This window comes from Physeter macrocephalus, chromosome 5, assembly GCF_002837175.3.
Source record: "Physeter macrocephalus isolate SW-GA chromosome 5, ASM283717v5, whole genome shotgun sequence".
NCBI classification, from domain to species: domain Eukaryota; kingdom Metazoa; phylum Chordata; class Mammalia; order Artiodactyla; family Physeteridae; genus Physeter; species Physeter macrocephalus.
Window position 1 is genome coordinate 57,632,560 of NC_041218.1, and position 15,198 is coordinate 57,647,757.

The 15,198-nt window shown below is 36.3% G+C and overlaps 1 protein-coding gene across 2 annotated transcripts in view; it reads right to left on the reverse strand.

The window, feature by feature from the left end:
* The window catches only part of PEX1 (peroxisomal biogenesis factor 1), a 73,702-nt gene that overhangs the window by 11,518 nt on the left and 46,986 nt on the right, over positions 1 to 15,198 (reverse strand). Inside the window, exons 19-22 of one of the 2 annotated variants that reach the window (XM_028490004.2) lie at positions 14,429 to 14,553; positions 12,992 to 13,222; positions 11,773 to 11,967; positions 11,144 to 11,274 (exon numbers count right to left, since the gene is read on the reverse strand). In XM_028490004.2, coding sequence (XP_028345805.1) covers positions 11,144 to 11,274; positions 11,773 to 11,967; positions 12,992 to 13,222; positions 14,429 to 14,553 — 682 coding nt within the window. Of the gene's footprint in view, positions 1 to 11,143; positions 11,275 to 11,772; positions 11,968 to 12,991; positions 13,223 to 14,428; positions 14,606 to 15,198 lie in introns of both variants that reach the window. The other variant, XM_007103347.4, reaches the window with a different exon arrangement.

The window sequence follows — 15,198 nt, forward strand, 5'->3', positions numbered from 1 at the left end:
TGCAAAAAAAAAAAAAAAAAAAAAAAAAAAAAAAAAAAAGAAGCCCGCACACAACGAAGAGTAGCCCCTGCTCGCCGCAACTAGAGAAAGCCAGCACACAGCAACAAAGACCCAACACAGCCATAAATAAATACATACATACATACAAAAAAAATAAAAGAATCTGTCTTACAATGCAGGGGACACTGGTTCGATTCCTGGTTGGGGAACTAAGATCCCACATGCCACAGGGCAACTAACCCGTGCGCCACAACTTGAGAGCTCATATGCCACAACTACAGAGCCTGTGTGCCATAACTAGAGCCCACGCACAACTAGAGGGAAGACTGCGCACTGCAACTAAAGATCCTGTGTGCCACAACTAAGACCTGACACAGCCAAATAAACAAATATTTTTTTTTAAAAAGGAACAATTGTAGTCACCCTTCTATTTAAAATTTTAAAAGAAGGAAGTGCAACAGATTTCTGTGTATTAATTTTGTAACCTGCAAATTTACCAAATTCACTGATGGGCTCTAATAGTTTTCTGGTAGTGCCTTTAGGATTTTCTATATATAGTATCATGTCATCAACAAACAGTGACATTTTTACTTGTTCTTTTCCAATTTGGATTCATTTCTTTTTATTCTCTGACTGCTGTATATAGGACTTCCAAAACTATGTTGAATAGAAGTAGTGAGAGTGGACATCCTTGTCTTGTTCCTGATCTTAGAGGAAATGGCTTTCAGCTTTTCACTGTTGAGTATGATGTTTTGCTGTGGGTTTGTTGTATATGGCCTTCATTATGTTGAGGTATGTTCCCTCTGTGCCCACTTTCTGGAGAGTTTTTATCATAAATGGGTGTTGAATTTTGTCAAAAGCTTTTTCTGCATCTACTGAGATGATCACATGGTTTTTACCTTTCAATTTGTTAATGTGGTGTATTACAGTGATTGATTTGCAGATACTGAAAAATCCTTGCACCCCTGGGATAAATCCCATTTGCTCATGGTGTGTGATCCTTTTAATGTATTGTTGGATTTGCTTGCTAATGTTTTGTTGAGGATTTTTGTGTCTACGTTCATCAGCGATACTGGTCTAATTTTTTTTGTGGTCTCTGTCTGGTTTTGGTATCAGGGTGATGGTGGCCTCATAGAATGAGTTTGAGAGTTTTCCTTCCTTTGCAATCTTCTGGAACAGTTTCAGAAGGACAGGTGTTAACTTCTCTCTAAATGTTTGATAGAATTCGCCTGTGAAGCCATCTGGTCCTGGACTTTCGCTTGTTTGGAGTTTTTTAATCACAGTTTCAATTTCATGACTTGTGATTGGTCTGTTTATATTTTCCATTTCTTCCTGCTTCAGTCTTGGGAGATTGTACCTAAGAATTTGTCCTTTTCTTCCAGTTTGTCCATTTTATTGGCATACCAGTTCCTTGTAGTAGTCTTTCATGATCCTTTGTATTTATTTCTATGTCCATTGTAACTTCTCCTTTTTCATTTCCCATTTTATTGATTTGAGTCCTCTTTTTTTCTTGATGAATCTGGCTAAAGGTTTATCAATTTTGTTTATCTTTTCAAACAACCAGCTTTTAGTTTCATTGATCTTTGCTATTGTTTTCTTTCGCTATTTATTTCTGCTCTGATCTTTTATGATTTCTTTCCTTCTACTAACTTCAGGTTTTGTTTGTTCTTCTTTCTCTAGTTGCTTTAGGTGTAACGTTAGGTTGTTTGAGATTTTTTTTGTTTCCTGAGGTAATACTGTATTGCTATAAACTTCTGTCTTAGAACTGCCTTTGCTGCATCCCATAGGTTTTGGGTCATTGTGCTTTCGTCTCTAGGTATTTTTTGATTTCCTCTTTCATTTCTTCAGTGATCCACTGGTTGTTCATAGCATATTGTTTAGCCTCCACATGTTTGTTTTTTACAGTTATTTTCTTGTAATTAATTGACTTCTAATCTCATAGTGTTGTGATCCGAAAAGATGCTTGATATGATTTCAACTTTCTTAAATTTACCGAGGTTCACTTTGTGGCCTAGCATGTGGTCACTCCTGGAGAATGTTCCACGTGCACATGAGAAAAATGTGTATTCTGCTACTACTGGATGGAATGGTCTATAAATATCAATTAAGTCCATCTGGTCTCATGTGTCATTTAAGGCCTGTGTTTCCTTATTGATTTTGTGTCTGGATGATCTGTCCATTGATGAAAAGTCGGTTGTTAAAGTTCCCCTCTGTTACTGTTAATTTCTCTCTTTATGGCTTTTAGTATTTGCCTTCTATATTGAGGTGCTCCTACATTGGGTGGATATATATTTACAATTGTTATATCTTTTTGGATTGACCCCTTGATCATTATGTCCTTCTTTGTCTCTTGTAACAGTCTTTATTTCATATTTTGTTTGATATTAGTATTGCTGCTCCAGCTTTCTTTTGATTTCCATTTGCATGGGATACCTTTTTCCATTCCCTCACTTTCAGTTTGTATGTGTCCCTAGGGCTGAAGTGGGTCTCTTGTAGACAGCATATATACGGGTTTTGTTTTTGTATCCATTCAGTCAGTCTGTGTGTTTTGGTTCAAGCATTTAATCCATCTACATTTAAGGCAATTAAAGATATGTATGTTCCTATTGCCATTCTTTTGTTTTGGATTTGTTTTTGTATGTCTTTTTTCTTCCCTTCCTCTTTTGTTCTCTTGTGGTTTGATAGCCATCTTTAGTGTTGTGTTTTTTTTGTGTGTGTATCTATTGTAGTTTTTGGGTTTGCTGTTCCCATGAGGTTTTGATATAGCAATATATATGTACAAGGCTGTTTTACGTTGCTGGTCTCTTTCCCACCTAGAGAAGTTTTCTCTGTCAAATCTGAATGAGAGCCTTGCTTGGTAGAATGTTCTTGGTTGCAGGTTCTTCCCTTTCTTCACTTTAAATATATCGTGTCACTCCCTTCTGGCCTGCAGTTTCTGCTGAGAAATCAGCTGATAACCTTACGGGAGTTCCCTTGTATGCTATTTGTCATTTTTCCCTTGTTGCTTTTAATAGTTTGTCTTTAATTTTTGTCAATTTGATTACTATGTGTCTTGGCATGTTCCTCCTTAGGTTTATACTGCCTGGGACTCTCTGTGCTTCCTGGACTTGGATAACTGTTTCCTTTCCCATGTTAGGGAAGTTTTCAGCTATTGTCTCTTCCAATATTTTCTCAGGTCCTTTCTCTCTCTCTTGTCCTTCTGGGACCCCTATAATGCTAATGTTGGTGCCTTTAATGTTGTCCCAGAGGTCTCTTTGGCTGTCTTAATTTCTTTTCATTCTTTATTCTGCTCTGTGGCAGTGCTTTCCACCATTCTGTCTTCCAGGTAACTTATCCATTCTTCTGCCTCATTTATTCTGCTATTGATTCCATCTAGTGTATTTTTCATTTCAGTTATTATATTGTTCATCTTTGTTTGTTCTTTAGTTCTTCTAGGTCTTTGTTAAACATTTCTGATCCTTGCCTCCATTCTTTTTCCGAGATCTTGGATCATCTTCACCATTATTATTCTGAATTCCTTTTCCGGTAGGTTGGCTATCTTCACTTCATTTAGTTCTTCTGGGGTTTCATCTTTTTCCTTCATCTGGGACATAATCCTCTTCCATCTGATTTTGACTAACGTCCTGTGACTGTGGTTTCTGTTCCACAGGCTGCAGGATTTTAGTTCTTGCTTCTGGTGTCTGCCCTCTGGTGGTTGAGGCTGTCTGAGAGGTTTGTGCAGGCTTCCTGATGGGAGGGGCTGGTTCCTGCCCCTTGGTGAGTGGGGCTGGGTTTTGTCCATCTGGTGGGTAGGGCTGTGCTCAGGGAGACTTTAATAAGTCCCTTGTCTGCTGATGGGTGGGGCTGTGTTCCCACCCTGTTGGTTGTTTGGCCTGAGGCATCCCAGCAGTGGAGCCTACAGGCTGTACAGTGGGGCTAACAGTGGCCTCTGGGAGGGCTCAGACCAATGAGTACTTCCCAGAACTGCTGCTGCCAGTGTCTTTGTTCCCTCAGTGAGCCACAGCTGCCCCCCACCTCTGCAGGAGATCCTCCAATACTAGCAGGTAGGTCTGGCCCAGTCTCTTATCAGGTCACTACTTTTTTTCCTGAGTCCTGGTGCACAGGAGACTGTGTGTGCCCTCCAGGAGTGGAGTTTCTGTTTCCCCCAGTCCTGTGGAAATCCTGTGATCAAACCCTGCTGGCCTTCAAACCCAGATTGTCTGGGGACTCCTTCTCCTGTTGCCAGACCCCCATGCTGGGAAGCCTGACATGCGGCTCAAAACAATTCACTCCTGTGGGATAACTTCTTGGAATAATTGTTTTCCAGTTTGTGGGTCACCCACCCACCAGGTATGGGATTTGATTTTATTGCAGTTGCACCCTCCTACTCTCACTGTGGCTTCTTCTTTGTCTCTGGATGTAGGGTATCTTTTTCGATAAGTTCCAGCATTTTTTGGTCAATGGTCGTTCACCAGTTGGTTGTGACTTGGTGTTTTCGTAGGAAGGGGGTGAGCTCACATCCTTCTACTTCACTATCTTGAGCTAATCCTCCATCCCCTTACTTTCAATTCATGTGTGTCCTTTGCCCTAAAGTAGGTCTCTTGTAGGCAGCATGTTGTAGGCTCTTGTAGTAATCTTTTGATTTCCATCATAATTAAAAATCCTCATGTAGTTGGATAGGTGGGTCAGCCCCTTGATTGCATTCAGGCTGCAACCCAGTTCTTTGAGGAAATAAAACAGAGTATCCTTATTTTACAAATTAGAGTCTGCAAAACCAGAAATGTGGCTCTAGAAACAATTCAAAAGTTCACCTCACTTTTACCAACCCCCAAACCTCCCCTATTCATCTCAAAATGCTTGCATATTCATCTCAAAATGCTTGCAAATACTGTAAAAGATCAGGATGTTAGAACTGTTCTAAAAAGATAGATAGATAGGAAATTTTAAATAGTAGTTACCCTAGACTTCTGATAATAAAGAAATATACCTTAAAACTCCTAGGAAAAGGAAACAAACAAACAATCAGCAAAACAAAGAGATAACCTACTGACTGGGAGAAAATATTTGCAAATGATATGACCAATAAGGGGTTAATATCCAAAATATATAAAGTGTTCACAGAAGTCAATATCAAAAAAAAAAAAACGAACCTGAGTAAAAAATGGGCAGAGGATCTGAAGACATTTTTCCAAAGAAGATATACACATGGCCAACAGAACAGATGGCCAACAGACACATGAAAAGATGATCAACATCTCTAATTATCAGAGAAATGCAAATCAAAACCACAGTGAGATATCACCTCACACCTGTCAGAATGGCTATCATCAAAAAGATTATAAATAACAAATATGGCAAGGATGTGGAAGGGACTGTCCTACAGTATTGGTATAAATGAACATTTGTGCAACCACTATAGAAAACAGTATGCAACCCAGCAATCCCACTACTGGGCATATACCCTGAGAAAACCATAATTCAAAAAGAGTCATGTACCACAATGTTCACTGCAGCTCTATTTAAAAGCCAGGACATCGAAGCAACCTAACTGTCCATCAGCAGATGAATGAATAAAGAAGATGTGGCACATATATACAATGGACTATTACTCAGCCATAAAAAGAAACGAAATTGAGTTATTTGTCGTGAGGTGGATGGACCGAGAGTCTGTCATACAGAGTGAAGTAAGTCAGAAAGAGAAAAAACAAATACTGTATGCTAACACATATATATGGAATCAAAAAAAAAAAGGTTCTGAAGAACCTAGTGGCAGGACAGGAATAAAGACACAGATGTAGAGAATGAACTTGAGGACATAGGGAGGGGGAAGGGTAAGCTGGGACAAAGTGAGAGAATGGCATGGACATATATACACTATCAAAGGTAAAATAGCTAGCTAGTGGGAAGCAGCCACATAGCACAGGGAGATCAGCTAGGTGCTTTATGTCTACCTAGAGGGGTCGATAGGGAGGGAGACACAAGAGGAAGGAGATATATATATAGCTGATTCACTTTGTTATACAGCAGAAACTAACACACCATTGTAAAGCAATTATACTCCAATAAAGATGTTTAAAAACAAAACAAAACAAAATGGAGGTGCCTCAAAAAACTAAAATTATAGAACTACCTTATGATCCAGCAATTCCACTCCTGGGTATATATCCAAGGAAAACAAACAGTAATTCAAAAAGATACATGCATCCTAATGTTCAAAGCAGCATTATTTAGAATTGCCAAGGTATAGAAGAACCATTAAGTGTCCATCAATGAACAACTGGCTTAAGAAGATGTAGTATATATACACAGTGGAATACTACTCAGCCCTTAAAGAAGAATGAAATACTGCCATTTGCCACAACACAGATGGACCTAGAGAATATTATGCTCAGTGAAATAAGTCAGAAAAGACAAATACTCTGTTATCACTTATTTTGGAATCTAAAAAATAAAACGAATGTACAAAACAAAACAGAAATGGACTCACAGATACAGAGAACAAACTAGTGGTTATCAGTCAATAGAGGGAAGGAGGGAGGAGCAAGGCAGGAGCTGGGGATTAAGAGGTACAAACTACTATGTATAAAATAAGCAACAAGGATAGATTGTATAGCACAGGGAAATACAGCCATTACTTTGCAATTTTAAATGGAGTATAATCTATAAATATTGAATCACTATGTTGTACGCCTAAAGCTAATATAAAATTGTAAATCAACTATACTTAAAAAAAAACTCCTACGAGAAAACTTGCATTCTTCCTCTGTCCCTTGAAGATGTAAATCTTATCATGTCTTTGAAATGTAAACACCCAGGAGATAGCTAAGATACTGCCTATAATCACCTGAGACTGGGAAAAAAAAGGAGTTGAGGGGAAGATGCTTTTAAAAAATAGACTGCTATAAAAACTTCCATGGCTAAAATTTTGGGATGGAAGCTACAGGGTCTATTTGTCTCTGTGTGTTTATGTTACGTCTATGGATATGTTATGTATATGTGATACTTTTCTATGTCTGGATGAATATTGCCAAAATTAATTTGTAAAAAGCTCTATTTAACTGGCTTAAAGAAAAAAGCACTCATCAAATTTAATATTTCTAAACTCTCAGAAACATAATACAAACCAATCCAAATTCTTCTCAAGTTTATGTGATCTGGGATAATTTTCAGTAAATAAAAGCTAGTTTAAGTATATATCTGTTACAAAATTTGCCATGGTGGCTGTTTTAATGTCTCATGAAATTTTCATAAGTAATCTAAATATGATTGTTTAAAACTTAACTAGTTCTTAAGTGAACTTCTCAACAATAATTAAGTTTTATGATATGTCTACTTAAATAGTTTCCAGAATCTCTTTGGTAACTTATACCCTTAGAGTTTTGGTAAGTGATGAAATTTCTTTGGATATCTTGATCATTTCTAAATAAAATACTGAAACATTAATTATTGAACATTTATTTACTTTTGGCTTCTTACTACATAGGAACTAAAAATACTTGGATGTATAAATAAATGTGTCCTATTCTACACTGAAGAATTGTACTGTTAAAGTGTATTCTTTTAGAAATTATGAAATGTATGCATTAATTTGCCAGTCTACAGAATGCTGGTGTAACAGTTCACAATCACTAGAAATTAAGGTTTAAGTGTTAAGAATTCTAATTTATATAATTAAAACTGAGAAATAATAAGGAAAACAACTGTATTCAACTCTATTCTGATTGTTTCAGAACGGGAAAGAGAATAAAGGACAAACTAAATGGGTATGGAACACTGAAGAGAGACTTAGTTTGTCAAGCTGGCTAAAATGGAATGAATTTATTATAAGGCTTCTAAAAAATAAAAGTTTTAGTTTTATATAAGTACACTACTGATATTAAAACTCTTTCAGGACAAAATTTTTTTGGACTATTGGTCTGCTATTGATAAGACTGTGAAAGGTTTTTCTTTACCTTTTAAGAAAATGCTCTTCTCTAAGGTGCTTTTTGTTGTTTGTTTGTTTTTCTTACAACTATGTAACCTTCTGTATTTGCCTGCAAAGTCTTTAACTGTCGCTTTGGTTAAGTGAATAGTATTGTTTAACAGTGACCTATGATAGTATGGTGTTTTAAAACCAAATATTTTTGACAAACCTCTCCAAAATCAAATTCTAAATAAGGCTTTTTGACCTTTAACTCTGGGATTTTCCAGAGGGCCCCTGGAACGTCTCAAAAGATTTGTTCTCTCTCTCTCCTTATAAAAAGAGAGTTATAAATTAGGATTACTTAATATATTAAATTACATGGGAAACACTGAAATAATACTATAAGTTATATTTATATGGATGTTATTAATATGTCTTATAGAAACTATAAAATTCCTAAATATCTGATATGTAATATTATCAACCGTAATTCCAGTTGTCTTAAAATAGTGTGTCATAGAAATAACCAAATTTCCTTATCAAATGCATTATAATGAAGTTTCATCAGATCTTTAACCATGGCCATTTTTAAGTCTTTTGTCATTTACAGTTACTGTAAAAGTGTTCCTTCAAAAGTGCTTCATCTTCAGTGAGACTCATGGAAAGGACTCTAACAAGAACAGATTTCTGATAATTTTCAATTTATACCACTTATTAGGTAGGAATTTGCAGAACTCTAATGGGGAAACTGATGGCTTCATAAAACTGCTAACAAAAGATCCATAAAAATTAACTACATGGGACTGAATGAACTACTGAAGATCATTATAATTTTTATGACTTTGTTTGAAACATTATTCTTTTATGTTTTGTTTTTCCAGATTTAAGGAAACCATGTTCTTTTCTCTAAGCTATCAGTAATTTGGTAAAATATACCTTTGTGAACAAAGATGAAACATGTTTTTCTCCTACCTGATCCCTCCAGAATTCAGAAACTCTTAGTGAGTATTCTTATTTTCATGGATACAGTTATTTCCATAAGTCCAATAAGAATCCTTTCTCCTCGTAACAGGACACAATTGGAAACATTGGTTATATCATCAAGGCTTTGACTGGAATGTCGTATTTGATAATGTGCATAGAACAGAAAAACTAGACAGTTTTAAGGAACTAAGGTTGATTTTTATGGAGCCAATGAACCTCCTTGGAAAACCAGCCTGGTACCTTGCTTACAGAGTTCGCAGTAACCTTACCAGGTGAGTAAGGAAGGTTATTTCCTGGCAAGTACAAGGACTTCAGGCTGTTTTGGGGACCTCTGAAAGAGAAATTAACCCCAATACAGTTGACCCTTCAACAACACAGGGGTTAGGGGTGCCAACCCCACCCCTCCACCCTCTAATACACAGTCAAAAATCTGCATATTTACAGTCAGCCCTCTGTACACACGGTTCTGCATCCACAGATTCAACCAGCCATGGATTGTGTAGTACCGTAGTACATGTTTATTGAAAATCTGTATAACTGGACCCACGCAGTTCAAGTCCATGTTGTTCAAGGGTCAATAGTACATAGCTATTCCAAGCGAAATCTGATGGTAAGTCCTTGGCTCAGCTTCCTAGCCTCAAGAGGCTTTTAAAAGGTCAAGCTGAGATTCCTTATGAAAATTTCCAGAAAAGGAGATTGAAAAGCATCTATATGGTCCATTACTATTCTTGTTGAACTTATGTAAATAATCAGGCCAAGTTTAGTGCAACTAATTTGAAAATAGTTTAGTCTTACTGTGGTTATCTTTGTTAGAAATGGGGGTCATTGTAGAGAGAGAAATCATGTTTCAGTAATACACCTTTGTGGATATCAGATTCTAGTGCTGTTAATTGTCTTTGACGTTTGGATTTCTACCTGTAAACTAGACTGGATCCTGAATTATTCTAGTTTCCACCCCAAACTGCCGTGTGGATTATTTTGACTTAAAGAGAATCAAGACCCAGCAGACTCGAGAAAAGCTTTTTACCTCTCCCTTAACTGCCTAAAAGAATTTAGATACGGGGCCTGCACCAGAAAGAGAGCTATTACCAGAGATAACTTTTTTAATCTCAAAAGACTTATCTGCATGACAGGACAAGCATCTGATTACCAAACACCTGTTCTTCCCATTTTCCTGTGAATTGCCCTCCTCCCCTTTGAAGTCCAGGCCCTTATCTCTGTCCTTAGCTCAGGACAGTATATAAGCCTCAACTGCCTGATTGACTTTAGTCTATTTTTATGCAGATCCTGAATGTACAAAATTAGTTTTTCTCCTGTTAATCCATCTTATATCAATTTAATTATTAGACCAACCAAAGAACCTAGAAGGGAAGGGAAAATTTTTCTGCCCTTTCAATGTACACATGCATGTACACGTATGTGCAGGCATACTCCAGAATATAGCAAAATTCAACAAGGAAGTTGTAACTTCCAAAGACCAGGAATACATTTTCTTTTCCCATTTTTAACTTTCTTTAAATTCAGATATAATTGACATATAAGGTTGTATTAGGTGTACAACATAGTGATTTGATATATGTATATATTGTGAAAGAATTACCACAATAAGTATAGATATCATCCATTATCACCTCAGTTACATTTTTTCTTGTGAAAAGAATTTTTAAGATCTATTCTCTTAGTAACTTGCAAATATATACTACAGTATTGTTAACTGTAGTCATCATGCTGTACATTACAGAGGAATGCATTTCTTGAATTAAGTTGAATCATTGACCTAGAATGGTTCCCAGTCTATGGGTCTCAGACTCCAAAGTTACTAGTGAGACAACTGTAAGCCTATAAATTCAAATGTATGTTAAACATGGTCTACAAGTGAATAAATGTGAATGTATTTAAATGTTCTTTAATTATTAATGAGATTAATAAAATATAAATTACTTTGAAAACAAAAGTTGTATTTTCATAATTTTTGGAAACTGTATGGTGGAATCATTTTGGGCTTTTGATTTTCCTTTTTTTTCTTTGATGCTTTTAAAATTAAACCAAGTCATTAACCAATTCATTTGATGAATTTTCATAATTCAAATATAATTCATTTTTGACTTCTATATTCCTGAAGTTTTTGGGTATTTAAACACATGGCTACTAAGCAAATATTATGAATTGCTTTTAAATATTCAAAATATTATTTGTGATTTTAAAAGAACTTTAAAAGTTTGAATAACTGTCACGTGTAATAACATCTATACTTCTGGATCAGAATCTTTTACTTACAGCTCAGCAAAGTTCTTCCAGTCATCTTCACTGATGGATGGCCTTGTGTGACTGAGCGCAGTCATTAAATGTGACTGACTAATAGCCAGACTGGTTCTGATGGGGCCTGGTTGGTTAAGGGCATCATCCTCCTTAAATGAAAAAAAAGACAAAAGTTAACTTAGAGACATGATGGAAAAGGAAGTCCAAGTGTTATTTCTTTTTGCCAGTTTTCTTAGGAGACTATACATTCCCTTTCTCATAAGATTACTAAAAATTGTTAGCACATAATCATTTGACTGATCGATGTGTTTCAGTCCCTTGTTTATAAAGAGAGCTCATTTACCAATCAAAAAATACATATCAAAAAGGAAAAACAGGGCTTCCCTGGTGGCGCAGTGGTTGCGCGTCCGCCTGCCGATGCGGGAGAACCGGGTTCGCGCCCCGGTCTGGGAGGATCCCACATGCCGTGGAGCGGCTGGGCCCGTGAGCCATGGCCGCTGGGCCTGCGCGTCCGGAGCCTGTGCTCCGCAACGGGAGAGGCCACAACAGGGAGAGGCCCGCGTACCACAAAAAAAAAAAGAAAGAAAAAAAAGGAAAAACAATTTTTAAAAAGTTTTACAATTATAATGAAGAGGAAAAAGCCATACTCCGATTTGGCTTTGGTATCTGCCTTTGATAATACTGATATCTGCCCTCAGTTGATCTCTTTGTTCCTGTGTGAGCTCTTGATAACCCTCTTGTGAGGCTGTTCTGAAGACTGGGGGTAGTGAAGACTGATCTTTCCCAGGAACTCCAGGAAAATCCCGAGTCATGGAGCTTGGTGCTGAAAGGCACTGTGAGCTCTTCGTTGTTAAGCATAATAATGAGAGAAGGAAGGGAGAAGGGGAGAGAGGAAGGGAGGGAAAAAGAGCAAAGGAGAAAAAAATTATGTATTTATCAAAGACAGAATTATGAACTTTAAGCAATAAAACTTTAACATGGGTAAGCTTACATGTTAATTAACTGAAATTAAACAAGTTTAAAATACATTCATATTCTATAAAGGTTCATCTATACCTATGTTGTTGAACCACCACAGAGTGAAAACTGCCATCATACAAGGTTTTTATAATGCTTTGTTATTAAATCCACCACAAATGCCCTAATGATAGGGTATATACTAAGGTTCTGGGACATTTCTACATGTAAGTTAAGAAACAGAAAACAAAGACTAGAATTAAAACAGCTTACTATTCTTGAGAATAAAAATGGGTTATGTTTATATTTTTTAAAACCTAATAAAGGAAATTTACCCAAAAATTACTAAATATTTGTAAAAATGTTATGTTAACCAATAAAGCAACAGTGAACCACTGTTAATTTTTTGAGATATGTGTCAAATGCTATTTTAGTTTAGAAAAACAATATTACCCAAATTTAATCTAAACATTTTCCTTGTTGAAACATTATTACTACTACTAACTTTTTCACTGTGCTTATATTTTCCACCAGAAGTATTACCAATAGATAACACTTGGTTGTTAGAATTTTTGACATTATTGTACCAAATTTCTCATTATCCTCAACTGTTCTACAATAATAGAATTTAAGTTTAATACAAAATGAATCTGCTACTAAAGATGTTTTAAAGCCACTAATGAAGGGAGAAAAACCTGAAAGAAACCAAAGGGTAATCACAACCACTGGCTACTTCGGCTCCCCTTACTGCCAGCTCTGTCTTAACATGGAGTGAAAATGATTAGTGTAAGAAAAGACTTTTACTGAAGGACAAACCAGCCAGAAAGAACATGTGGGGCTAGTTAGGACATAAATTATACCAACATACAGCTGTCTATTTCAGAATTGTACAGTGACTGCACAAGGTACCAAATCAGAAGAGGTTCCGTTTCCAAGTTCTGATTCATAAGAGCTTCCAAAGTAGAGCCGGTACATATTGAATTTTGATTCATCTGGAAGCACCTCAGACATCTCTAGAGAAACAAGGGACTGCTCTAAGCCACATTCTCCATCTCCAGCTGAATCATCAGAGCCACTACTGTGGTTTAGAAAAACCATTGAAGACAGACTCAGGTCACTATCAGAGCTGGAACCTCCATCCTAAAACACACAAAAGGACAACCAGTTGTAAAGCTCTAAATAGTCCACAATTCAAAAATAAACCACACAGAGACAGCATTCTAATAGACCAGTACAAGGAAACTTGAGGCTTTTTTTTTTTTTTTTTTTTTTACAAAAGCTCTTATTGCTTCTCTAATGGTTCTGAGTCACATCACAAAATTTTAACTATTAAAATAAGGAAAGACCAAATGGAATGTGCAGATAACTTGCCAACCATCTCCCCCAAAACTAACAAAGCTAGGACTCAGACCTCGATTTTATTTTCATGTCTCTTTCCAATTCACATTTTTCTACTCTGAAATGATAAAGCACTCTATAACATGGTTTATTCATCATTATAGAGTAGTTTACTTGTAAACACCTTTTTTCCCCTTTCATTAGCAGGAAAAAAACTTCAATGGCTTGCCAAAATAAATAGCAAAAACTTGGCAGTATCTAAATTTAGTCCCTGCAAGAATCTCCAACAAAATGTAGGAGAGAGGAGTATACAGTTGAAAAGCCTTCCCAGAAAATATATGGTAAAGTCCATAATGTGGCAGAGATCCAATTATTTTCTGCCAAAATTAAAATATTATCCTTAGAGAAAAAAACTGATTCTAGGGCTGGAGAACAGAGAGTATAAGATAAACCTAGAACATCTTGTTGTATAGGGAAGTAAGTAAGTGATCAAAGGATGATGAGGACATATCAAAAGGACACAGAAGCCATCCAAAAGGGGCTCCTATTGGCCATATCTGGGACAATTTGAGTTTCAAAGTAACTATCTGATGATTTTTTTTTTTTTTTTTTTTTTTTTTTTTTTTGCGGTACACAGGCCTCTCGGCAGGCGGACTCGCAACCACTGTGCCACCAGGGAAGCCCTGATGATCTTTTTGAAAAGTAAAAAATGAATTTAAAATCTCAATAAAATTCTTATCTCAATTCAAAGAATATCCTTCCACACACTAACATATTTTGCCAATAGTAAGGTAATGTTAGAGAAACAGACACCGAACTCTTCATATAATTACAAATTCTCTGCAAAGCCAATATTCCAATTATGGTACACTTGACTAAAGGTAAATTTCTATACAGTTAACTGAAGTTGTTAAAAAATAGGAATTTTTTTTAAGGTTGAAATTTTGACACTGAACTGCTCGTATCACTCATAAGACACCACAGTGACGATCTCCTCATATAACTCACCTGCAGCCCATAGGACAGCAGCCTTCCATGTAAGGCCTCTAACTGGGCATTATAAAGTAAAGCTTTCAGATCAGCTCCCGTAAAGGAGTTGGTTACTGATGCCACGTTCTGAAGGTCCACATCATCTGCCAGAGGTAGAGAGTCACTGAGAACGTTTAAAATTTCAAGACGTGACACCTGAAGGGAGAAAAACTAATTGATTTAACAAATAAAATTGCATATGTTCTTTGAAACTGTGTATCTTAGGATTTTTCTTATAAATTCACTTCATATATCTTATAAGCTTTACAAATAAGTTGAGGAATGTACCACTAGGCTACATCTATCTTCCTTGGAACTTTTTCCCTAACAGAAGGAACATAGGGAGTAAAATGAATGAAAATCAACATTCTGAACTATTCAGTTAAATCATTTCTAATTCAGACAGTGCTTATTTTCTAGATTTGGGCAAATGAGCCAAGAAAGTGTTTTGAAAGAAAAATTAAAATAACTGCTACATGTGATTTATAGACATTTTATACCTTTGACTATTCATTTGTCTATTTCTTCTTTTACTCAGTCATTCATTTCTAAATTTGGGAACAAGAGCTCCATCAACATAGGACTAGGAAAAAGTCATATCTCTATGTAACATGCATAGATGCTTCCTAGTCCTATGCTTGATTCAGTTTCAGTCTTTTGTCAGGATAATGAGGTGTGGGATCTTTGAACACAGGGAACATGGACATGCAATACTTGTTTTCCTTCTTGTTTTTCCAACTGGCCAACAC